Source organism: Hypanus sabinus, chromosome 5 (assembly GCF_030144855.1).
Source record: "Hypanus sabinus isolate sHypSab1 chromosome 5, sHypSab1.hap1, whole genome shotgun sequence".
NCBI classification, from domain to species: Eukaryota; Metazoa; Chordata; class Chondrichthyes; order Myliobatiformes; family Dasyatidae; genus Hypanus; species Hypanus sabinus.
Genome location: NC_082710.1, coordinates 173,802,992 through 173,829,222, shown reverse-complemented (window position 1 = coordinate 173,829,222; position 26,231 = coordinate 173,802,992). Strand labels below are relative to the sequence as shown.

The window sequence follows — 26,231 nt, the reverse complement described above, 5'->3', positions numbered from 1 at the left end:
GAAACGTCCATTCCTTCCGTCCCACTGACGTTGCTGAGTTTCTCCAGCAGGCTGTTGCTCCAGCTGCAGTCTCCTATCCCGGGGACCCAGTTATCGAGTTTTGTTTTCAAACAAAATAAACTCTATACATATGATTTACAAGAACAAGACGTGCAATCCCTTTTAATTCCTTACATTCATAAGCATTAATTCCTATAAACCAATAGGATTGTTGCCACTCTTGTGGTCTGAGGCGGGTCGGTGGACAATGGACAAGAGTTGATAATATTTGGGGATAAGTAAGAGGTTGTTGAACATGGTGGACTTGTTTCGTAAGCTTCATCGCTTTCTTGCTGCTCTCACCTTTTGCCACTTTCTTTCACCCACTTTTTAGTTTGGGATGGCAAAGCTGCGAACCCGACCCGGCGGTGAAACTTCATCGTGAATGTATGCAAATTAGGGATAGGAACTGGTCAGTTTCTATTGGCCACTTTGTTTTCGATACATTACATCGGAACGGGATGTTTTTTCTCCTTCAGGCAAAAACTGACAGTAACAATGTGCGCCTAAGGCAAGGTTACTCAGCGGACACATTATAGTCAGAAACGCTCATCACGTTCTGTATCTGCAACGAATCATCTAACCTCAGATCCTAAATTGCAGTTCTTGTTTCGACAGTATATTTCTTAGCAAATTAAATAAATGAGAGGAAAAGTTGCCTATGTAGTGCTGCTTCTTCACACTTTCTGAGGCTGAGTTTGATCCCGACCGCAGGTGCTGACTGTGAAATTTGCCAGTTTTCCCTGTGGGTTTCCTCCCACACCTGGGAAGTTAATCGGTTGCTAACAAACTCTAGTGTGCGCCGATAGAAGAACCGGTTTGATAGGCATGAGTAACAAAATGCGTCGCAGCGAAATTAGTGAGGAATTGGATTAATCCGAAGGTCGGCGCGGACTCGATGTAGCCCTAAATCTGTTATGAAGTTTTTCTTTTCTTGGATGCAGCTTCGACTGCCGATTGTAGGATTTTGTATCTTGATTTCTGTCGACTTCAGACACTGATAATGTCGCAGATTCACCCTAGACCCTGGTGCGCTGCTTGATGGTGAGATCTGAATTGCTCAAACACAGAATATCAGCTTGATTCTGACAGCAGTGTGACAGGACGAATAATATTTGCAAATGAAGGCGTCAGACAGTGTCACAGTAAATGTCCTGTGTTTCAGCACACCTAAACAAGTATACGCCTCTAAATTTTGTATCTAGATAATCTTAATGTTTCATTCCAAAACGTTTTTATTTTAAAAAATATGATTACTAGCATGTTCTCAGTCGGTGCCACTGTCTGTTCAAGTAAAATTACTGTCTCGCAGCGCCAGAAACCCTGGTTTCATCCTGCCTACGTTCTCCTTGGTTTCCTTCTGTGTGTTGGTAGCGGTAAATTGTCCCTGGTGTGTCGGTGAGTGCGAAAATAAGACCATAAGACATAGGAGCAGAATTGGGACATCCAGCACATAGCGCCTGCTCCGCCATTCCGTCACGGCCGATTCTGGACCCCATTCCACCCCATACACCTGCCTTCTCGCCATATCCTTTGATGCCCTGACTGATCAGGACACTATCAACTTGTGCCTTAAATGTACCCACAGACTTGGCCTCCACCACAGTCTGTGACGGAGCATTCCTCAGATTTACTAGCCACTAGCTAAAAAATATTGCTCCTTAACTGGGTTCTTAAAAGTCGCCCCACATTTCTGAGGCTGTGCCATCTAATTCTGGAGATTCCCACCATAAAAAGCGTCCCCTCCACACCCACCCTATCGAGTCCTTTCAATATTCGGTAGGTTTCAATGAGATCGCCGGCACTCTGCTAAATTCCAGTGAGTACAGGTACAAAGCTGCCAAACGCTCCTCATATGTTAACCTCTTCGTTCCTGGAATCATCCTCACGAACCTCCTCTGGACGCTCTCCAATGACAACACATCCTTTCTGATCTATGGGAGCAGAGTTGTTGACAATTCTCCAAGTGTGGCCTGACTAGTGTCTTATAAACGCTCAGCATTATCTCTTTGCTTTTTATATTCTATTTACTTGAAATAAATGCCAACATTGCATGTGACTTCTTTACCACAGACTCGACCGTCTGGGAGTCTTGCACAAGGACTCTGCACCTCTGGTGTTTGGATCTTCTCCCCGTTTAGATAATAGTCCCCACTATTGTCCCTTTTACCCAAATGCATTATCATACATTCCCCAAATCTGTAATCCATCTGCCACTTTTTTGCCCATTCTTCAAAGTTGTCTCTGTCCTGCTGCAATTGTTTTGCTTCCCCAGCACTACCTACCCCTCCACCTATCTTCGTATCATCCTCAGACTTTGTCACAAAGCCATCAATTCAATTATCCAAATCATTGACAAACAATGTGAAAAGTGGCAGTCCCAATACTGATCCCTGAGGAATACCACTAGTCACTGGCAGCCAACCAGAAATGGCTGTTTTTATTCCCACTTGCTGCCCCCTTCCTGTCAGCCATTCCTCTATCCATGCCTGTGTCTTTCCTGTAACACCACAGGGTTTATCTTGTTAAGCAGCCTCATGTGTGGCACCTTATCAAAAGCATTTTGAAAATCCACTCTGCTTGTTATTTCCTCGAGGAACTCCAACAGATTGGTCAGGCAAGACATCCCTTCACAGAAACCATCCTGACTTGGATTCCAACTCTTTCCCTACCACCGAGGTTAGGCTAATTGGCTTATAATTTCCTTTCTTTTCTCTCCCTCCCTTCTTAAGGAATGGAGTCACGTTTGCAATTTTCCAGTCCTCTGGAACCATGCTAGAGTTAAGCGATTCTTGAAAGATCGCTGCCACTGAATGTGTTCTCTCTTCATGTAGGAAGTATTGATGGGAGTGGGGATATAGTATATATAAGTGGATATTTGATTGTCTGCACGGAGTTGGCGGACCGTAAACCCTGTTCAACGATGCATGACAATGACAAATCGATAGGCACGCGGATTATAATTTAACCAAAATATGGATCTTGCGCTAAAGCACTGTGTGTTCTGTCCTTGTGACATTCATGGGCATGGCTATGAGTCTGGAGGCAGTCCCAAAACAATGTTGGGTGAGATTTTACAACAACCTGGCCCTGCTACAATCTTAAGCAGAGAGCGTCCAGATTATTTAATAAAATGTATGTACTGTAAATTTCCAGAGCTTCAGACGTGATCTTTGCCTGTCAGGCTTTAACAGGCTTGATAATTCAATAATACAATTACTGCTACAGCATTGGTCAGAATCAGAATCAGTTTATCATCATTGGCATAGGTGGTGAAATCTGTTTTGCCGCAGCAATACAATGCACTCCATAAAAATGACCTTAAATCACAATAAATATAAAAAATAAATAGTGCAAATAGAAAACATAAAATGAGGTAGTGTTCGTGGTTCTTGATAGTTAATGGGAAGAAGCTGTTGCAGAATCGTTGAGTGTGGGTTTTCAGGCTCCTGTAACCCCTACTACGGCAGCATGTCCTGGATGACGGTCCTCAATGATTATATCTGATATTTTTAAATTTATCAGTCTTTTTAACGACGCAGCTATGTGGTAAAGATCCGACAAACATTTGCCTTTCATGCAACCGATCTTGCCCTGCCCAGTTCACCTTCAAACTCACATCTAAACAATTTCTTCAGAAGTTGTTCCAGTATTTTTATTTCAAACAATTTTTGATCTTAACCCTTGCTTTGATGTTTTGCTTTCGTACTTTGCCCTTTTGTTAATTAAGTGTATGGCTCTTAGAAGAGCCTTTTAACTGTCAGAATACCTGCTTTAAGATTCAACCGCCGAAACCATAAAGAGTTCGCCCCTGACGTTTCAGCGCGTAGACCACATCCAGGGCCGTGACAGTCCTGCGCTTGGCATGTTCTGTGTAGGTGACTGAATCCTTGATGACATTCTCCAAGAAAACTTTCAGTACACCTCGCATTTCCTCGTAAATGAGGCCAGAGATACGTTTAACGCCACCTCTCCGCGCCAGGCGGCGGATAGCCGGCTTCGTGATCCCCTGAATATTATCTCGCAGGACCTTACGGTGCCGCTTTGCACCTCCTTTGCCCAGACCTTTTCCCCCTTTACCTCTGCCAGTCATAATCAAATCTGAAGCTTCCAACTAGCCAGCAACAAGAGAAATGAACGGGTAATCACTGGCTGGAAATGACTTTCGTAGCCGGCAGGCGGACCTGGTGGGGAACCGACGCAGTGGGCGGAGTCAAGATGGAACGGGCAACATCGCGCGTCATATGGTTTCAGGAGTTGATAGGTTAAAAAAGTGGAGGGTAACCCCACCCTTCAACTTTTTATCCTGGCGCTGTCTCTTTCCAGTCCTGATGAAGGGTCCCAGCCCGAAACGTCGACTGTTTATTCCCCTCCATAGATGCTGCCTCGCAAAGTTCCCTTTTCTTTATCAGCTAGCAAGAAATTTTTACGCGGCTGTAAAAAATTAGAGGAAACCTTGTGAAGAATCACTTCAGATCTTTTATAAATAAAATCCATACTATAAATATTTAGAACAAAAATTAAAAAGTCAAATACTTCTGTTTTTATTTATTAATTGAAGGGTATGATGAAATACGGTACGACAAAGAAAATCTTTCACGTTTCCCTAACCTTTTCTTGTCTCTTTATTACAAATCCATTGTCTATAAACACTGTCCAGATGAATTTCACATCCCAATGAAAGATAAGTCTTAATCCTCATTGGATCATTTAAATGTCCCACTTCCAGTCCGTTTTTGTATTTACATTTGATTGAATTCTTAAGACTGAATCTACTACACTGTCAGCACTAGAAATTTGAAATGTTCCAACCTTGTCAACAAGAATTGACAGTTCTTCAAATTCTTTATTTCTAAGCATGTAGTTCAACATGGTCATCTTATCTGACCAGTCTTAACTTTTTCAGGAATGACAAATTTGAAATCACAATATTGCTGTGATACTTTTTGAGGCAATGCTATTGTTGTATATAAGAGAAATTTCCTGCTGCATAGCAACAAAGGCTTGTGAGAGGGAGCATCTCAGTTACTGTGTGGCCATGCATCAGTGCAGTTCAGGAGGAAGAGCAGGGGCCTGGCCTGCTGAGTTCCTTCAGCATTTAATACACCCTTATTGATATATTTGATGAAATTTAAATGATGGAGGAAAATGATAAATAATCCATTCTGCTTCAAATTTCTTACATTCTAAAGGGGCTATTTTGACTCTCTTCTCAAACAACTGGCATTAAACAACTTTAGGACATCTTTCTAAATATTGAAGCCTTCTCAAGCACTCTTCATTAGTTTATAGAGCTGTAGAGAGCCAAGGAGTTATAGAGCACAGGGACTGGGCTCTCGGCCCAAGTCACCCACACTGACCGAGATGACTAGCTATGCTAATCCTAATTACCTGCTTTTGGGCCAAATCTTTCTAATTCATTCCTGTCCATGTCCAAGTGTATTTTAAACATTATACCTGCATCTACAGATTCCCAGAGTTGTTCATTTCTTGTACCTACCAGCCCTGAATGAAAAAGATTCCCCTCAGGATCTTTTTAAATGTTTCTCCTCTCACCTCACTCTATGCACTCTAGTTTTTGACTGCCTACCCTGTGATAAAGACTGTAACCACACCACTTTGCCTCTCAGTCATTAACTGATTTGATAATTCAGTATTATAATTATTATGCTACCGCACTGGTCTGAATCTGAATCAGATTTATCATCACTGCCCCATGACTTTATGTACCTCTGTAAGATCGCCTCTTCCTTGTCAATACCAGACATTTTGTTCAACAAGTACGTTATGGATGTCAACAAAGGCTGGAGATTGAAGGATCAAGCTGGTCGCAGTGCCAGAGCATAGATGGGCACTCAAGTGGAGAGACTGAGTAAAAAAAACTGAATGATAATAGGGGATACGTAGAGTGGCTGGACAGATACCACGCTTTATAATTGCATACACAACTCCCAAACACTGGACAGATACCACTCTCTATAACTGCAAACAACTCCCAAACACTGGACAGATACCACTCTCTATAACTGCAAACAACTCCCAAACACTGGACAGATACCACTCTCTATAACTGCAAACAACTCCCAAACACTGGACAGATACCACTCTCTATAACTGCAAACAACTCCCAAACACTGGACAGATACCACTCTCTATAACTGCAAGCAACTCCCAAACACTGGGCTACCAGTTTAGGGTTAAAGAGGGTTCCTCAGGACTGGAATGGGAGGAGAAGGATCTAGTTGTCACTGGCCACGTGTGAACCTATTAGACAAAGAAAAGGCAGCTCTGCTGAAGGAACATGCATCTAGGGTGCAAGTCTGAAACCAAGGCAATAATCTATTGATTGGTACCTGAGCCACAGACATACTACCATTAAATCAATAAAGAATTGAACACATGGTTATATGGAGAGGTGCCACAAGAAAGAAGCATCCATCGTCAAAGACCCTAACATCTTGCTACGGCCATCGGGTAGCAGGTACAGAAGCCTTCGGTCCCACACCACCAGGTTCAGGAACAATCATCATGCTACAGCCATCAGACTCCTGAACCAGCACCAAAATAGCATGCCCAGAGCTTATTAACCCTAACCAGCATGTATTTTTGGAATGTGGGTGGAAACCGGAGCACCCAGAGGATTCCAGGTGTAAACAGGCTCCTTATAGACAGTAGCAGGAGTTGAACCATGATCGCAGGCACCAGAAAGCCCTTTGTGTTCTACTATGTTATTCCAGTTTAAGATGGTGAACATCAGAGACTACTTATCGGTGTCAAGCGAAACAAAGACAACAAGTCAGTACTTTCTTAACAATGCTTTTCCTGGTAAACGTTCATTGCGAACAATAGCCAATAACTTCTTTTTCAAAGTTGAGTTGAGTGTTTGAGCTGAATGTAAGCCTGGCATTTTTGCAGTGGGAACTGAAGTCTCGAAGGTGCAGGACGGCAGTGGGGCTGGAAAGAGAGGAAAGAGCCAATGTTTGGGGGAGATCCAGTGTGGCAAAACCAAGGTGAGGAGACCAGAAGTGAGGCAGAGCCCAGTCCTGAGCACAGGGAAAGAACCGAGATTTGATTGATTTAAGCGCTGGGCCAAGTTGAGACGGTGGGGCACCAGCCTGAGAGCATACTGAAGCAGAAGGGTCCAAGAGTGAGGAACGAACCAAGGTTTGGCTGACTGGACCAGATAGAAACAGGTTGGGGTGTTGGGACTGGAGGTGAGGGATGGGCTGGTTCTGCTCTGTGCTCCGCGACGTTTACTTGGCTGTACACTGACCCGAGGCCGTGGCCTGCTTCAGCTGCAGTGACGCATGGCTTCACGTGCATGGACTCATTTCCGTAAAACTTCAGTCCTGAGTGTTCTTTGCTTACTTTTATTGTTTCCCATGTTTTGTGTCCCCCCCCCCCCCACCCGCATGTTGGGTAATTGACAGTCTTGTTAAAAGTGGGTTCTATTGGGTTTCTTTGTGGCTGCCTGTAAGGAGTTGAATTTCAAGGTTGTATAGGGTATACATTCTCTGATAATAAATGTACTTTGAACTATGTGAAGAGGCTCAGGAGAGGGATCCATTTCTGCATTGTATAACTCTGTTTAAGAAAAAGGAGAAAAGAAAGGCTAACTTTGAGGAGATGCGAAGGGATTTAGAGAGAGTGGATTGGGTCAAGTTGTTTTATGGGAAGGATGTAATAGAGAAATGGAGGTCATTTAAGGGTGAAATTATGAGGGTACAGAATCTTTATGTTCCTGTTAGGTTGAAAGGAAAGGTTAAAGATTTGAAAGCACCATGGTTTTCAAGGGATATTAGAAATTTGGTTCGGAAAAAGAGGGATGTCTACAATAGATATAGGCAGCATGGAGTAAAGGAATTGCTCGAGGAATATAAAGAATGTAAAAGGAATCTTAAGAAAGAGATTAGAAAAGCTAAAAGAAGATATGAGGTTGGTTTGGCAAATAAGGTGAAAGTAAATCCGAAAGGTTTCTACAGTTATATTAAAAGCAAGAGGATAGTGAGGGATAAAATTGGCCCCTTAGAGAATCAGTGTGGACAGCTATGTGTGGAGCCGAGGGAGATGGGAGAGATTTTGAATGATTTCTTCTCTTCGGTATTCACTAAGGAGAAGGATATTGAATTGTGTAAGGTGTGGGAAACAAGTAAGGAAGTTATGGAACCTATGACAATTAAAGAGGTGGAAGTACTGGCGCTTTTAAGAAATTTAAAAGTGGATAAATCTCCAGGTCCTGAGGGAAGTTTGTGTAGAGATAGCAGGAGCTCTGACGGAGATCTTTAAGATGTCATTAGAAACGGGGATTGTGCCGGAGGATTGGCGTATTGCTCATGTGGTTCCATTGTTTAAAAAGGTTTATAGAAGTAAGCCTAGCAATTATAGACCTGTCAGTTTGACATCAGTGGTGGGTAAATTAATGGAAAGTATTCTTAGAGATAGTATTAATAATTATCTGGATAGACAGGATCTGATTAGGAGTAGCCAGCATGGATTTGTGCGTGGAAGGTCATGTTTGACAAACCTTATTGAATTTTTTGAAGAAGTTACGAGGAATGTTGACGAGGGTAAGGCAGTGGAATATCATGTACAATTCTGGTCACCAAATTATAGGAAAAATATCAATAAATTAGAGAGAGTGCAGAGACGATTTACTAGGATGTTACCTGGGTTTCAGCACTTAAGTTACAGAGAAAGGTTGAACAAGTTAGGTCTCTATTCATTGGAGCGTAGAAGGTTGAGGGGGGATTTGATCGAGGTATTTAAAATTTTGAGAGGGATAGATAGAGTTGACGTGAATAGGCTGTTTCCATTGAGAGTAGGGGAGATTCAAACGAGAGGACATGATTTGAGAGTTAGGGGGCAGAAGTTTAAGGGAAACACGAGGGGGTATTTCTTTACTCAGAGAGTGATAGCTGTGTGGAATGAGCTTCCTGTAGAAGTAGTAGAGGCCAGTTCAGTTGTGTCATTTAAGGTAAAATTGGATAGGTATATGGACAGGAAAGGAGTGGAGGGTTATGGGCTGAATGCGGGTAGGTGGGACCAGGTGAGATTAAGAGTTTGCCACGGACTAGGAGTTTCCATGCTGTGATTGTTAAATGGTTATAAAGTGAGTTCTATTAGCAGGCAGCCGCCGATCACAGAGGATCATGGGTTTGTGCCTCTGGTGGACCGTGTCCTTTCCAGGGTGCAAGCCTGGGTGGGAAGATTTGAAGAACCGGCTGTGCCCATGCAGTGGGCTCCCCCTCTCTAAGTCACTGATGTGGCAAACACCGATACAGTTTGGCACCAGTGTGGTCGTAGAGGTTGCCAGAGTGAAGTTTTAAACAACATCAAACTGGCTTAGGGACCCAGTTGTGGATTCCTTCCTCAGGGTTTACTCCCGAAGCCTCTCCCATGGGTGGCTTTGGCCACAAGGCAGCGGGGGTTTAAAATAACAGTTTTCCTTCTCCCAGGTGGGCTGCCATCCAAGGCTGATGAGTCCCGCCTGCTTGAAGCGTTTGGTTTTGAGGCACCAGTGGTCCGCCTTTGCCCCTTCTCTCATCAGTAGAAACAGTTCCACTGGGCCTAGTAGCTAAGCCACACATGAAGGTCAAGAGTTGGACTTGGTTGTCAGAGGCTGTTAGAGTCACAAGCCATTTGGAGCAGTTTATAGGTAGTGGGAGCTTATCCCTACTTCCACCCCCGGCTACGATAACCTGAGGAAACATGGACCAGTTACCCTGTGATCAATGGGAGGGAAATGCTGTTACTAAGGAAGTGATAAGAGGCAGAGAGGAAATAATGACAAGCTTGGGCAGAGTGAATGGAAAAGGAAAGCTAATTTTTCAGGGTGTGTCTAGCAGAAATGTGTACCAGATGATGTGGTGCTTTGGACTCTCCAAGAGCCTTGGCCGAGTTAAGGTCAAACTCAGGTCTATTTTCATATGCACAGGTGCAGTGAAAAACTTACTTTCAGCAGCATCACTGTTACCTCTGAACAATTCAGTAAAAATATTCAGGACCCTTAGTATATTCAGAATAGTTAGAATGCCTCTAACATAGACATACTGAAATAATAGTTTCTGCAGATGCTGGAAACCTCCACTAAGGTACTCAAAATGCTGGAGGAACTCATCAGATCCGACAGCATCTATGGAGAAGAATAAACAGTCAGTCTTCAAGATGATTCCATATCAGGACTGGAAAGGAAGGGGACAGAAGCCACAAAAATAAGAAGGGGGGTAGGAGAGGAGGAGTACAAACTGACAGGTAATAAACGAGATTAGATTGGGTCCTGCACTAACACCTTAGGAGTCGCCATAGGCTCAAAATGTCACTGTAAATGTGGAGACTGGTTGAAACAAATCGCCAATAAATATGGAAAACTTTCACATGTGCTGCGATGCTGTATTATATGCACACCTCGAATATTCCTACATTAAACGCATTTTGCTGTTGTTGCACAAGACCTCAGGTTTCGATTTTCTTCTTAGCCTTTGAAGATGAGTCAAATTTCTTTATGTTTTGCAACACAAATTAATTTACTTGAGCATGATTGTTTCTAGAGGCGAGGTTTAAAATCTAGTTTGGTTATTAAATAACGGCGTTCTTCGACATTTTAAAGTTCTCGCTGTTCTCGTTACGGTTACAAATAGAAACACAAGTCCCGCTGCTATTTGTGCATCCGAGCACGGATTAGCCAATTGGAATTGTGAACATAACACCCTTCATTTGCATAACTCGGTGTATATCAGACAGATGACGAATATTTAATATTGGAATAACCGTAGATACTTTGGCCAGATCGAAGAGGTTAATTCCTTTCGGGTTTTCGAGGTTTTGAGTCAGGCGAGCCTGAGGAGGAATTAGTATTTACAATGCTGACCGCTGATGCTGTTTCCACAAATGGCACGGCTGAGAGTTCCACGAGCACCGTGTCAAAGAAGGGCTCCAAGAAAAACGCCAAGAAGGTGAACAGGAAAACCAGGAAACACAAGAAGAGCAGGAAGGAGAGCTACAGCATCTATATCTATAAAGTGCTGAAGCAGGTCCACCCGGACACGAGCATTTCGTCCAAGGCGATAAGTATCCTCAACTCGTTCGTCAGCGACATCTTCGAGCGCATCGCGTCCGAGGCTTCCCGCCTGGTGCATTACACCCGCCGCCAGACCATCTCCTCCCGGGAGATCCAGAGCGCCGTCCGCTTCCTGCTGCCCGGGGAACTGGCTAAACACGCCGTCTCGGAAGGAACAAAAACGGTCACCAAATACTCGAGCTCCAAGTAGATTCTCCCCGAAAACTATTAAACCACCAAACGGCTCTTCTGAGAGCCATCTAATCAAAGTTGAAATGAGATCGTAACTGATGAGCACTATACACGTAGGCGTCGAATTAGAGGTGCATTGGATATAATGAAAACGAAAAAAATAACAGTCTACAATTCTTAAACATTACTGGAAACACTAGTCAGACAGTAAACCTTTCAGTTCGAAGACCATCTCAGTTTGTGGTATCAAAATAACCTATAGAAAATAAATTTTGTCCTATTTCAAGCATTCAAAGGAAAGGTGTAGCCATGCCTTGACGTTAACTGGAGATGCTCCATTTACATTCTGTACTCGGAATCTATTTGAATTCCACGAGTTTAGAATATAGAAGGAACCATCCAAATTAATTTTATTAGTGGACGTTCAAAAGGAAATAGTATGATCCCATCTCCAAGTCTCAATTTATTTCTAATAACCAATATCAAATTATGTTTGACTCCAATATCAATTCACAGTTTTAACAAAAGTCAATAATAATCACAAGGTGTGATCTCGGACACACCACTTCTGTGTTCCCAATTGCAATGAAATTTGTTCAACAATGTTAGGATACGATTTACACATAAAAGTCCTACGGAATTCCATTCCCCAAACCCAGGGTGACCAAATATTAATGTGCAATGTTAAGGAAATTGATCTACATCTGTATAACTAGTTTCTGAGAATATTCCTTTGTTTTGTCTATGAAAATGTTTATAAAATAAATACAAGGCTGGACACCCTGAACCTTCGACCATTAGAAAGGCTGATGGCACATCTATTTGAGATGCTTTGATGACACCTGTTGTGCTTCTGTTGCACGTCCTCCCAGTATATGTCATAACCTAGTGGGGGTCTTTGTGGCAGCAACTATCAAATTCATCACTTACATATCTTGCTATAGGCATGATATTATCTTGCCAATGATACACTGAACCTCTTAAAAACTTATGCTTAAAAACCATCGTTTGATCCCTTTCAGTTCTTTCGCTGATTTGGAGCTTCTGTTCAGCGACCATCGCATAAGCGTCATTGTAAATTCGGCACATCAGTGCCTCTATTGAGGCATCGATGGAGAGTCGATGTTCTGGGCCGTTTATCCCCTTCAAAAGATGTTGCCTGGCCTGCTGAGTTCCTCCAGCATTTTCTGAGTGTTAAAATGATGACATGGAATAAAATATGCACGAATACAAAAATATAATGTGAAAAGCATTATAAAGTGGCTGGGTCTATAGACCAGTTGGGGCTAATTAGACATAGGAGCAGGATTGGGTCAACGATTCGGCTCCGCCGTTTTATGGCTGATCCCGGATCCAACTCAACACCATGAGACACAGCAGCGGTTCATCAGATCTCGTGTTTAGGATAGTTGGATCTCTCCCTAAAGCTAAAATTCCGCAGATAAAACAGGAGGCAAAATTAATCTTTATAACGATATTGCAAATTAATTAGTAAATTAGACGAATTACTTCTAACGTATCTAATCTAAATGTTGGAGCTTCATAGTTAATATGTATATGCACTGGGAAGTTTACTGGGGATTTGAGACCGAACAGGATGGAGATATTTCCATTCTCTCCCTATCGTGGCGCGGTTTTGCTGTTTTTGCTCATGTTTGGTGGCTCTGAAAAGAGCCGTTTAATGTAAAGAGCCATTTCTTGCCCTTCGAGGTGACTGTCTGCGGCTACCTCTAGTAGCGCCGGGGTCCGAGTTGCCGTTGGCGCCCCACTGGCTGCCGGGTCCGTCCGCGATTCGCTCTCTTGCCTTTAGCCGATTTGTACCGGCGATAGACCCGTGCCGTCCGAGCCCTGCCTACTTTACGCTTGAGGCGGGAACGAGCCTTGGCTCTGGCGCGGGGCCGGGCACCCGTTTTGGGCCGGCGCTTGAGGGGGCGTGCGGTGGTCTTCCGTGGCTTAGTCTGGCGCCTTGGACTCCTCTTCCTGTTCCGCGTCCTCTTGGAAGGGGTAGGAGTGCGCCAAGCCACCTTCTTGCGGGTTGCCTCTTTCTTTCCTTGCTTGGGAGCCGCCAGCCGGTTCAGCTTGAAGGAGCCGGCGGCGCCGTGGCCGCTCGTCTTCACCAGCGAGCCCTTCTGCACTAGCTGGCGTACCGTCAGGTTGACGCGAGCGTTGTTGCGGTTCACATCGTAACCCTTGGCCGTCAGCGCTTTCTTCAGGGCTGCCAGCGAGATGCCACGCCTCTCCTTGGTGGCTGCCGCCAAAGAGAGGACGTGGTCGGTGATGGTGGGGCCATTCTGCGGCTTCTTGGACTGCTGAGGCGCCTTTGACTGAACCTGTTGCTGCGACGGTTGTTGTTGCTTTTTCTTTTTCTTCACCGCCCCATCCTTGTCCGGCGCCGTCCGACCTTGAGGCGGAGTGGTGCCGCCGGCGCCTCCACCGCCTCCCTTTTCACCGGAATCGCTGCCATCTGCCGCCTTCTGGTTCTCGGACATACCGGAGCGCACCAGAAACGGTTGTGCCTTCTCTCTCGGAGAGACCGGGCGCCGACTGTCGTATTTATAAGGCGGAGGCGGACGGGGAAGAGCGAACCCGGGTCCTCCCTCCCAAACTTGATAATCTTGTGCTTTTCTATAATGCTAACTTCACCAATTCCGGTCAAATCCGCACGCCCCTGCTCCCCAAAACCATCAATTCCTGATCCGCCAGCTGCAGTTTCTCCGATGCCGATCATTTTCTGCACCGGCTGTCCCCCGATCGAAGCGCATTTCAGGCGGACGATGAAAAACCTGCATTCCTCTCCTACTCCTGTTGAAAATGGCCGGAACTTTACCGGCTTCTCGGGGATGAAGGGATTCCTCTGACGCCGGTCAGCTGAAGGTAAAATTTCCAGAAAAGAAATCTCAGTTTACAGTTTGTATTTCGCTTGAATTCTTTCGAGAATGTGACTACGGTAGCACAGGTTGTACACCAATTGGAATGCTTAAATCCGATGAGATTAAGCCAATGAGATCTCTTAGCGCGATAAATGTCCGCAGTATTTTTTAAAGCGATATTTTTAAAAATTACTGGTTACTGCTTTTCGGAAAAAAGTAATAAAGATATTCTAAATCATTATGTCGTTTCGAACAGTCTTTCTAAATACGATGGAGCATGGCTTAGCTGAATGATTTGACTCTTTTACCATTATAACATTTACACTAATCTACTAATAAGTAGATCATTGTAAGTTATTTTAAAACAGATTTCTGTCTTGCTTATTTTCAGTACTGTAGTGGAAACGTTTGTGTACACATGGAACTCACAAATGCATTTTCCCTTCGTCTGCAGCGAAAATCGTGTAGTCAGGGTTTGTCAAGCATGTTCAACGGCCGTGATTATTTCATTTGGCCAGATAAGTTCTTTTGTTATTATTTTAGTTTAATCTGTATTACTATAATCGAGAAACCGCGATAACATGGATTACTTCAGTTATCCTTATTATAAAAGCCAGCTGATTTGAACGGGTTTCTGTCTGTTTTCCCGGTTTCCGCACATCCAGCATTACAACTTCGAAGTATTTAATCTAGTGTAGTCCATTCGCCCGTGTACTGTGGAGGAGAATTTTAACGTATTCCTACAGAGGGAACTCTGAGAAGTGATGCGCAGTTAATCATCCCCGTCTGATTTTATTCTTATTTAAAGTCAACAAAATGTTCCTCTTTAATTGTGGAATCGCTTATTTGACTTTAGCAGCAACGTGATTAAACTGAGGGGTTGGGGAGGAGGTTAGGTTGTTCCTAAATGGTAAAATGTGCAGTAAACGAGGTGTTGTGCAATATTTTTTCAGATAATTCAGCAACAACACGAGTATAAACATATATTACCTGACCATGTCAGCGTTCTTCTATTCTGTTTTACCAACAATTGACACATGTGTTAAGGCGCTCTGTTAATTTCTTGGAATGTTGAAATATGCAAAATGTTAAGAGAAACTGGTCTGGTTTATACCTTTAACGTGCAAAATCTGAAAGGTAGCTACTTTGTCATTCAAAGCTTTTGTGAATGCAATCAAGAATGGAAGATGCAAGTGTTATTAAAGGCCAAACAATTTAAATCTTAAGACGACGTTTCTTTTTGATACACTTGTCCCATAAGAGAATGCATGTTTCTCGAAAACAATTAAAAACAAATTATCTTCTGCAATTTCTGTTAGGACACAGAACAGAGAACAGGACAGTACAGGCTCAGGCTCTTAGCACCATAATGTTGTGGCCAGTCAATTAAACTAGTGATCAAATGGCTAATTAAACTAATCTCCTCTGCCTACACAATATCTTGACTATATCTCTTCTCACACAACTCTAAAATATAATTATTAGACTGAATACATAGAGAGATGTAAGATGCTGGAAGATGTGCATAGAGTATCACAAAACAGCAAGAGCTCATCTCTCCAGTAACTTTAAAGTTCATTTCACAGAATGGATAACTGACTATCAGAACTCTGGTCGACAGGCACAGTTCATGGCAATGGTATTAAGTAAAGACTTTGGTCAGTTTTCTCAGGATAAAACTTGCTATTATATATTTTATATATTAATTTATGTGGACTAGGCCTTCCCAGCCCACTGAGTTGTGCCACTCAGCTAACCACCGATTTAACCATAGTCTAATCACAAGACAATTTACAATGATCAATTAACCTACCAACCAGTATGTCTTTGGACTGTGAGAGGAAACCAGAGCTCCTGGAGGAAAATCACGCACACATGGGGAAAACTTTCTTACTGAGGACATTGGAATTGAACTCTGAACTCTGATTCCAAGCTGTAACAGCTGTGCTAACCTCTGTGCTACTGTGGTGTCCAAATCACAACAGCTAGAAACAAAAATTTGGAACAAAATAAGGGTCATAGAATACTACACCACAGAAACAGGACCTTTGGCCCATTTAGTCAATGCCAAACCATTAACTTGCTTGTCCCATCAACCTGCAACTGGACCACAGCACTCTGTACCCTTCCCATCCATGTACCTATTCAAATTTCTCTTAAATGTAGAAACTTAATCCACCCCTTCTGCTGGCAGCTCTTTCCACACTCAAACCACCCTCTGTGTGAAGGTTCCCCTTAAGCATTTCACGTTTCACTAATTGTGACTTGGAGAAGAGTAAATTCATGAAAGCAAACTATAGTTATTGTGGAAATATCATTTTCAACTAATGAAACTGAGTTCCTTTCAATAAGGGAAATTGTCAATATTTTATGATGGACTGCCATAAGTCATTCAGAAAACATTTCAGGAAAACTGAAGAGGACTGAATTTTTTAAAAATTCTGGTGGCAGTACGAGTTGGGTAACTGGCTCAGGGACAAGATGCTGCCCACACTGGAATGGAGATAGTGTTAGAATTCCTCAGGAATGGGTAAGAGTGTCCCTGGTGTACATTAATGACGTTGACTTGTGCATGCGGATGGCAATTTTGAATAGTGTGGATGACTGTGAGGAGAAGAGAGAATAAATTACGATAGATCCAGGCGAACTGGTGGGCATGTGGCAAGTGAATTTTAACACACAGATTTTCAAAACAGTACCCAGCTGTAATGAGTTCTTTGGACTTGAGCCACAGAATGTTGGTTCGTCGTTGTTTAACAAGAGTCAATAGTCATTTAGAGTTTCTTGTGTTGTTTTTCCTCTCGAGTGAATCACCCGTTGTAATTTGGTCTGCTGGTGATTTCTGTTTGAGCTTGCTTTTAATTTACTTTGATATGTTTGGGGTTTCCATGTTGGTTGTATTATTTAAGCAGACACCTGATTAGTGCTAATCGCGAGGGTCCTAGTTTTGCGATGTCGTTCGGACAAAACCACCAATGTTCTGTTGGAATTTTTATAAAGAAAACCCTAGTCGCCATTTTCCCTGCGCTTGGGTTCTGACGTTGCTAGTGCACATTGCGATAGCCAGTAATGAGGATAAAGAGGCAATTACAGATATCAGGACACAATCAAAAGCAGTTTTATTGTCACTGAGGTGTGTTGTGAAATTTGTTGCAAAGATAATGAAGTAGTGTTACTTGGTTCATGGACTATTCGGATATCTGGTGATGGAGGAGAAGTTGTTCCTAAAGTTTTTACATTCCTAAGAAACATCAGCGTTAAAAGTGCACACATTTCTGAAAGTGGTGGTTCATGCTGCCCTTTGTACAGGGCTTTGTACCTGAAAGCAAAGTTACTAAATCAGGACGGCAATGTCAATCATCTGCAGATTACTGAGTCACCGTGTGGACAAATTCTGCCAATCAGATAGAACACAGAAATCTGCAGCACATTACAGGCCCACAATGTTGTGTTGACCATGTAACCTTCTCTAGAAACTGCCTAGAACTTCCCTAATGCATAACCCTCTATTTTTCTAAGCTCCATGTACCTATCTAAGAGTCTCTTAAAAAATCCTATTGTATCCCCTTCTATCACCGTCACTGGCGGTGCATTCCACACACACACACACCCCTCTCTGTGTGGAAAAACTTGCCTCTGACAGTCCCCTTGTACCTACTTCCAAGCATCCTAAAACTATGCCCCCTCGTGTTGGCCTCATTTCAACCCTGGGAAAAAAGCCGGACGTCAGGAGTAGGTTAATTGTTCATTGTGAATTGTCCTGTGATTAGGTTAGGGTTAATCAGGGTTTCTGGGGGCAGAATGGCAGAAAGGCTGGAAGGACCAATGCCACACTGTATGAAAAACTTACCTCTGACACCATCGTACCTACTTCCAAGCACCTTAACACTATACCCCCATTGTGCTAGCCATTTCAGCCCTGGGAAAAAGCCTCTGACTATCCACATGATCAATGCCTCTCATCATCTTATACACCTCTATCAGGTCACCTCTCATCCTCCGTCACTCCAAGGAGTAAAGGCCAAGTTCACTCAACCTATTCTCACAAGATATGCTTTCCAATCCAGGCAATATCCTTGTAAATCTCCTCTGCAAAGATTCACTGGAATCATTTGGAATTAGAATTGGTTTATATTGTTCAAGGTTCAAAGTACATTTATTATTATGAGATTCGTCTCCTTACAGGCAGCCTCACAGCAAAGAAACCCAGTAGAACCCATTAAAACAAAGATCGTCAAACACCCAGTGTGCAGATAGAAATGAAACCATGGAAATAAGCAAATTATATTCAGAACTGTAGTTCACGAAAGTGAGTCCAGAATCGTGAAGCCAGTCATCAGCACAAAGACAAGTAAAGTTCGTGGAGCAGCCTGATCTTTACAATCTGGCCCAGCAGATACATCGGCCAAACAGTGAGTCATTCCTCACTGTCAGACCTGGACCCTGCTGGTTCAATACATTCTCGGGCCTGGGGCCCGCTGCCTTGATTTGACCCTTCACTGTGGCTCAGCACTTCAATCGTCCAAACAATGGTTCATGGTCCACTCTTGGGCCTGTGCCCTGCCTCATCATACCCTCACATCTGCTCCTGCAGTGACCAAACATTGGTTTATTCACTGCCCTTATTCGGCCTGTACCCACCGCGCCGCATCCAGCCTGCACCTTAGAGATTTCATTTCACTCCGCCCAAACGCCAGCTTGTACCGGCAGTTCAACAGCTCAGCTCCAAAAGGGAGGTCACAGGCCAGTGACGGCAGTGATTGGTTCAGAGAAAAAGTGTGATTAGTACAGTAATTTCGTTTTGTTTCCGACCCGGAACTCATCGCTGTGCATCACCAGCACCATATTAAACCAGAAGTCACATGAACTGAGGTATAGCTGAGAATCCTTTAGATGTCCCCGACGTAACTACCACCATCCCTGGCAGCACGTTCCATGTAGATGTGCTCAGTGGTGTGAAGGGATTTACCCATGATGGACTGGACCATATCCACTACTTTTTGTAGCACCAAGAAAGAGATAAATTGGATTATTCTTACAGGCTGCACAGTTTGTGGTGGATTAACAGATGTCTTTCTGTACCGTAAAACTTTTAGGAACATGTGAAAACTCCCTTTGAATTAACTGTTCCAAAATGTATATTTATAAAAGCATATTAAATAAATGGATAGTATTTGCAATGAGGCCACTTTTAATACATTTTGGAAGCAGAAATATTCAATGACATTACAGATTCAGATTCATTTATTTATCAGATTGACATCAAAGCATACAGTGAAAAGAGTCGTTTGTGTTAACAACCTGCTAATGTGCTGCAGACCACCACATGTATTGCCACACATTCCAGCACCAACATAGCCTGTCCGTCATGGTCAGCAGTTCACTGCTTCCATTTAATATCAGGGAAAGTATACGGTACACAACCTGCAATTCTTACCCTCCACACACATCCTCGCAAGAGAAAATAAACCCAAAAAATGGATAACAGCAAAAAACCCCAAAGCCTCTTGCCCCTCTCCCATGCACAAGCAGCATCAACCCTCTCCCCCTTCCCCTTGGCAAAAAGCATCGGCACACCCACCACCCACCATGACAGCAACAGCAAAGCCCCCAAAGAGAGACCGTGGTCTACAACCATCAGAAGCTAGCTGTTCACTCCAACATTTTCAACACCCCATAGGCTCTCTCCCTCTCTCTATCTCTCACCAACAAGAGAGATAGATATCTCTCCTTCCTCAGCAACAGGGGAGACAACAGTCTTTAATTTGATGTTACCGTCAGTTGGAAATGTTGCATTTTATTTTGAGTTCTCCAGCTCGAGAATCAGCTAATCAGCAGAGCAACACAAGCAGCAACAACAGCAAAACAAGCTTTTTCCTTCCCTCTCACACACACAGACAGGTCCTCACCTTCAAGGCAGGTCACTCTGGGCCTCCAAGCTACCTGCAGCTGAATGTAAAAACAAGATAGTAAGACTCACTGAAATCGTTAATGTTAGTGTAATACACTTGTATTCTGTTGGGGAAATTTGATAGTATTTTTGATTTCAGAATGCATAAAGCAGTTTTGAAAATGCAAAGACTCTATGAAGATTCAAGATTCTTTAACGTAATTTCCAGTACACAAATGCAAAGTAGAATGAAATAATTGCCACTCCAGAACCAATTTGTTATGAAAGGAAACACATTAACACACAAAATACAATAATAAAAACACAATAAATATAAATACATAAGGTAGCTTATATACATAGATGGATTGTATGTCCATAAAGTGACACAAGGCACAGGTGTATCTACACATAAGAAAATGATAAAGTAGTGGTGGTTGGGGGTGTGGAGTGGTGGGTTGTTGGGTGCAGCTGTTTGTCAGCCTTGAGAAAAGTAAGATTTTGAGTCTGGTGGTCCTGGTGTGGCTGCTGTGCAGCCTCCTCCCTGATGGGAGTGGGACAAACAGTCCATGAGCAGGCTGGGTGGGATCTCTCATGATATTGCTGGCCTTTTTCTGGCATCTCCTTGTGTATATATCCCTACTGCGGTGGTGGGGTGTGCAGTAGGCTAGTGCAGCTGATGCATTGGACAGTTTTGATTACCCATTGTTGAGATTTCCCATCTGCCAGATTGCAGTGATGTTGTGTATTCAGATGCTCTCGATTGCACGCCGGTAGATAGATAAGGCCTTTATTTATTTATTTAGCCAGCCATATAGCGCGGAGCTGGACTTTCAGCCATACCGCCCCCAGCAACCCCGATTAACCCTAACCGAATCACAGAACAATTAACCTGCTCCCTATGTCTGGACCGTGGGAGAAAACCAGAGCACCTGGGGAGAACACACAGACTCTTTACAGGGCCAGCGCCAGAACTCAACTCTGAACTCGAGAGTGCCTCACGCTGTAATAGCATTGCTCTAACTACTACACATTTTAATTCCACGTCCCATTCCCATTCTGATATGTCTATCCATGGCCTCCTCTACTGTCAAGATGAAACCACACTCAGGTTGGAGGAACAATGCCTTATATTCCGTCTGGGTAGCCTCCAACCTGATGACATTGATTTCTCTCTGCCCCTCTCACTATCTGTTCTCCATCTCCCTTTCTTTCTCCTGAGGCCTCCCGTCCCATGATCCTTTCCCTTCTCCAGCTCTGTATCACTTTCGCCAATCACCTTTCCAGCTCTTAGCTTCATCCCACCCCCTCCAGTCTTCTCCTATCATTTCACATTTCCCCCTCCCCCCACTACTTTCAAATCTCTTACTATCTTTCCTTTCAGTTAGTCCTGACGAAGGGTCTCGGCCCCAAACGTCGACAGTGCTTCTCCCTATAGATGCTGCCTGGCCTGCTGTGTTCCACCAGCATTTTGTGTGTGTTGTTACATAAGAAAGAGGAGGTTGGTTAGTTCTACCTCGTCCGCTTCTCGCCTTTAAACGGGAGCCGCCGCCGATCCGCCGCGTCTTGAGGCGATTGCGTGGAATGGCTGACACCGTTTCTACTAAAGACGATGGTGCGGCTCCCAACTGTCCCTTTCCTGCCGCCACTGGCCTGTTGTCGGCTGCCAAGAAGAAGGCAGGTTATAGGTCGCAGAAAGGCGCAATGGCCGAGCACATCCTGGAAGCAGTGACCGCCACCAAGGAGCGCCAGGCGACCAAGCTCGGCGCCGTGAAGAAAACCACCTCGGCCGCCGCCTACGAGGCTAGCTCCCGCCCCAGGCAGTCGGCCGACACCTTACCCAACAAAGGTTCCGCTGTGGGAGGTGCTGCCGCTGGCAGCTCCGCTTCTGCTCTCCGTTCGAATCAGGAGGCGGCGGTCGAGAAGCAGAGTAAAGAGGAGATCAGGAGAAAGGTTCGGAAGAGAGCTGTTGCAGCCAAGCCCACCGCCCGGAAAAGAGCCGGAGCAGCCAAGCCCACCGCCCGGAAAAGAGCCGGAGCAGCCAAGCCCACCGCCCGGAAAAGAGCCGTAGCAGCGGAGCCCACCGCCCGGAAAAGAGCCGCAACAGCCAAGCCCACCGCCCGGAAAAGAGCCGCAACAGCCAAGCCCACCGCCCGGAAAAGAGCCGGAGCAGCCAAGCCCACCGCCCGGAAAAGAGCCGCAACAGCCAAGCCCACCGCCCGGAAAAGAGCCGTAGCAGCTGAGCCCACCGCCCGAAAGCAGGCGGCCAAAAGCCCCCGCAGGTGCACGACGGCCATGGCCAAAAAAGGGCCCAAGCGGCCCGCTGTTTCCCGGGCAGCCAGGCGGCGGGACCAGGCAGTCAAACGGAGATAGAAGGAAGCCAACTATCTGAACATAAAAGGCTCTTTTCAGAGCCATGCACACGTTTCAATCGAACGGCTATACATTACGACACAAACAAGCTTTTCCGTCTTTTTCGATTCTTCCAATTATTCATATAAATTTTGATGCAGTCAACAAATGCCGGAGATATTATTAACACTTTTTATTGTATCGCACACATGCTGACAGGCAAATTCATCATCCTTTTTATGCGTTTCCTGTCTGGACTAATAGTATAAAACGGGATCTGTATCGAAAATAAGCTTGATGGGAAGTTTTGCAACACTTCATGACTTTTGATAACTTTTACTGAAATAAAATTAATTATTCAATATATATCATGTTGACCTTTTAGACCTTACGTCAATGGTTCATAGCAAATATACTGTATATTCAATACACAAATAATTTATTCCAATCTCTGGAATATTTATAACGTTAAAGGCTATAAAATAAAATGAATAAAAATTATGTTTTGTGGATATACCCTGCTGGGTTAATCTACTTAGAAACAAGTGATCTAGAAAACGGAGCTGATTCGTCTTCTTACACAAAATGCTGGAGAATTTAGCAGACGGGACAGCATCTATGGAAAAAAAAGTACCTAATCCTGAAAGTATTTTTTTATCTTCTATAAATTCTGTCTGGCCTGCTGAGTTCCTCCAGCATTGTGTGTGTGTGTTATTCGGATTTACAGCATCTGCAGATTTTCGCCTGTTTCTGATTTGTCTTCTCATTGGTCCAATTCTAAATACTTGACTATCCAATCAGAAATCGTATTTTGAGCCCAAATTGCTATAAAAGGAGACACCGCGGGGTTTCTCCATCATTCTCCTTTTGAGGGCCAAGCAGCTGATTGATGATGTCGGGTCGTGGCAAAACTGGCGGGAAGGGTCGCGCTAAAGCAAAGACTCGCTCTTCTCGGGCTGGTTTACAGTTTCCTGTGGGGCGTATCCACCGGCTCTTACGGAAAGGTCACTATGCTGAGCGGGTGGGCGCTGGTGCTCCTGTCTACCTAGCGGCAGTGCTAGAGTACCTGACGGCAGAAATTCTGGAATTGGCAGGCAACGCTGCTCGGGACAATAAGAAGACCAGAATCATTCCCCGCCACTTGCAACTCGCTGTTCGCAACGACGAGGAGCTCAACAAACTGCTGGGAGGCGTTACTATCGCCCAGGGTGGTGTCCTGCCCAACATTCAGGCTGTGCTGCTGCCCAAGAAAACGGGCCACGCTAGCAAAGTTTATACTTGAACACAAGGAAGGCAAGATTAAAAAAACGGCTCTTTTAAGAGCCCAACCAATCAATTTTTAAAGTGCTTGATCACAACATTTCGTTTTAGTTCCATATTTAAAATACAATAATTTTGGAGGTGTAACGTGGTAGGTACTAGAGGTTTCCAAACAGTTTAGGACTGGAAGAACTTGTCAAGTTGGTGAATGAATTGTTTACCCCAGAGGACTGATTGTGGATTGGGCCTTGGGGCTTTAGTAGGGAGAGCCGATTGTTATGTACCCTTTAATTGGGTGTCTGACCAGCAGAAAGAAGTATCCGTTGGAGTCTGGTGGTACTATATTTGAAGGTGTTTTGTTAATAAAGATAGCAAAACCATATCAATAATGCAAATGTACATATAAGGTAGCAGTAATAAACCTAAAGGTAGGAATAATAAGCTCTGTTGATGTCTAGGGGTAAATGAATTGTCAGAACATAAAGTTCAGTTCAGTTCATGAGCGCTGAGGTAGTTATGCTTATTTAGATGTAATCGTTGGAGAGAGATGTAACAGCATCTGTTGGGCAGGCAAACCTTTTACTCCTTTCTTAATCCATTGTGTCATTGTGGCCATTCAGTTATGACCCCTCTGTCATTCAGGTGGACTCGTCTCTCTGGCATGAGTGGACACACGCACAAGTTCCCACCAGCCCTGCTATAACTGACCGATCCCCTGGTTCGGTCTCCGATGCCCCCACCTTCCTTGTGGGTTCACAACCCTCAGGCAGGGTCCACTGGTGTGTCTGAAGGGTGTCTCTCCAGACCTGTCTTTTATCCCAACTAATGGGGTCTCAGCTATCAATTTTGAATGACTGAGTCCATCAAACCAGCCCACTCCGGCTGTCCACTGAGGAATGTTAATGAGCAAAATAGTAGAAGATAAATAACCCTCGCAGAAGTCATAATACAGTAAATCAACAGTCTCTCTCCCCCCTCTTATCTGCGGCAGATGTTCTTGTATATTTTCCATCTCTCTCATGAGCAGCATAGCAACAGTAATGGTTCATGGTTCTCAGGGGTGGGGGGAGTAGGTAACTCTGCACCCATTGTCCATCACTGATAACACAATAAGCGAACCGGAGAGGAGACAAATCATACTGGATATTCTAAACCACTGCAAATGAAAGGCAGGATATATACACCTGCCCCTATGAGGTAAAATATTTGCACCACACTATCCAGATGAACTTCAGCTTTAACAGAGTTTGGGAAGAGAATTCTAGACCATCTTGTCAGGAACTTCACTTAGAGTATTCACATATAACTCCTACATGGTCAGCTTGGGTAGTTTGTACCCTTTATAAATTCACCTTCATTCTTGGATCACTTTTATCTGAGAATTATATCACCACTTCATGATAGATATTGTTAACTTGTTCCATGGTTGATTAGCATTTGCTTTGTTCCCCTGACTTGCCTTTAACATGTGACATTTCCAAACTCTGAAACCTGAAACTACTTGACAATGTATATACATATAAGTACAGTATATACATGAGACACTTCTCCAAACTAGGGTGTAAAGCACAGTAATACACATGTAACGTCCTGGTTAAGATTTTTACTGCTAAGATGTAGGTATTTCATTTTAGCAGCTCTGTAAGACAGCCTGTTCTGCCTTCGGCCTATTTAGGTTTCAGCTGAGATAAGAGGCTTGTTGCCTAACGTAGGATTGTACTGTCAGCCAATCAGAATGGTGGAATTGAGAGAAAGTTCTGGAGAACACTGGGCTGAAGTTTCTTGTTTGGAAACTGGGAGAAGGCAGAAGGGAAGGTCACTGAGGGTGCTGTCCCTGTTGCACAAGGTGCTTTGTGCAAACGGATGGCTTCAAGGGGCAAAGACCGTGGGAGCCCTGTTTGTTCGCGATGGACTTCCAGCGACTCTTCTGTGTGCTTTCACGCAGACTGAGGGTCCAGTGCGTGTGTTAGACAACCGCAAGGTGAGCTCCAACTTAAATGGACCATGTGTCTGGCACCAGTACAGCATGACCAGAACATAGCAGCCCTGGTCCACATGTCTTTAAAATGTGCGTGGAAGCTGGGCACCACGTTCTCACGGGGAAGAATGAGCAAATATGTTACCGACCGCAGTGGGAACGAGCTGGCACTGTTGGCGCGACACTCCTGTGCCACTCAACCCTTTTATTGGATGAAGACCTCAACCAGGTGGAACACTCCCACCGTCTCTACCTCGTCTAGCTCTACATCTTTTTCAATGAGACCACTAAGCTCCCGAGAATAAAGAATCAGTCTGCTCAATCTCTGTTAAAGCAAACCTGCCACCCAAGCAACGGATCTGTCTAATCTTCGTTAACTCTCTTTATTATAAGTGGATTTATGTCGAGTCATAGCACTACACAGCGGGGGTATCAGCCCGAGCTGAGCTAGTCCCATCGTGTGTTTGGCCCAAACTACTTTAAACCTCTCCTATCCATGTACCTGTCTAGAAGTCTTTTAAGCATTGAAATTTTACCTGTTTTTACAACCTCCTCTGGTAGTTCATTCCTAATACCCACTGCCCTGTGTAAGTA

General features: G+C 44.1%; 4 protein-coding genes across 4 annotated transcripts in view; 3 read left to right on the top strand and 1 right to left on the bottom strand.

Moving 5' to 3' along the window:
- LOC132394603 (uncharacterized) overlaps window positions 1-26,231 on the top strand; it is a 207,577-nt gene that overhangs the window by 32,035 nt on the left and 149,311 nt on the right. Inside the window, exon 2 of the mRNA XM_059970941.1 lies at window positions 7,666-7,974. Coding sequence (XP_059826924.1) covers window positions 7,666-7,974 — 309 coding nt within the window. The remainder of the gene's footprint in view (window positions 1-7,665; window positions 7,975-26,231) is intronic.
- LOC132393862 (histone H2B-like) lies at window positions 10,899-11,306 on the top strand. Its single transcript, XM_059969257.1, has one exon. It carries the CDS (start codon window positions 10,899-10,901, stop codon window positions 11,304-11,306), a length of 408 nt encoding a protein of 135 aa, XP_059825240.1.
- Window positions 13,018-21,062, bottom strand: LOC132393861 (histone H1-like). The gene is made up of 3 exons (XM_059969255.1): window positions 21,006-21,062; window positions 19,901-19,915; window positions 13,018-13,611 (listed from the first exon to the last, which is right to left on the bottom strand). The coding sequence occupies exons 1-3, from the start codon at window positions 21,060-21,062 to the stop codon at window positions 13,018-13,020; spliced, it is 666 nt and encodes a 221-aa protein (XP_059825238.1).
- Window positions 23,289-23,681, top strand: LOC132393860 (histone H2A-like). Its single transcript, XM_059969254.1, has one exon. It carries the CDS (start codon window positions 23,289-23,291, stop codon window positions 23,679-23,681), a length of 393 nt encoding a protein of 130 aa, XP_059825237.1.

Coding starts and splice junctions, on each gene's coding strand:
- LOC132393862 (XM_059969257.1), top strand. CDS start 10,899: ATGCTGACCGCTGATGCTGTTTCCACAAATGGCACGGCTGAGAGTTCC.
- LOC132393861 (XM_059969255.1), bottom strand. CDS start 21,062: ATGCTATTACAGCGTGAGGCACTCTCGAGTTCAGAGTTGAGTTCTGGC.
- LOC132393860 (XM_059969254.1), top strand. CDS start 23,289: ATGATGTCGGGTCGTGGCAAAACTGGCGGGAAGGGTCGCGCTAAAGCA.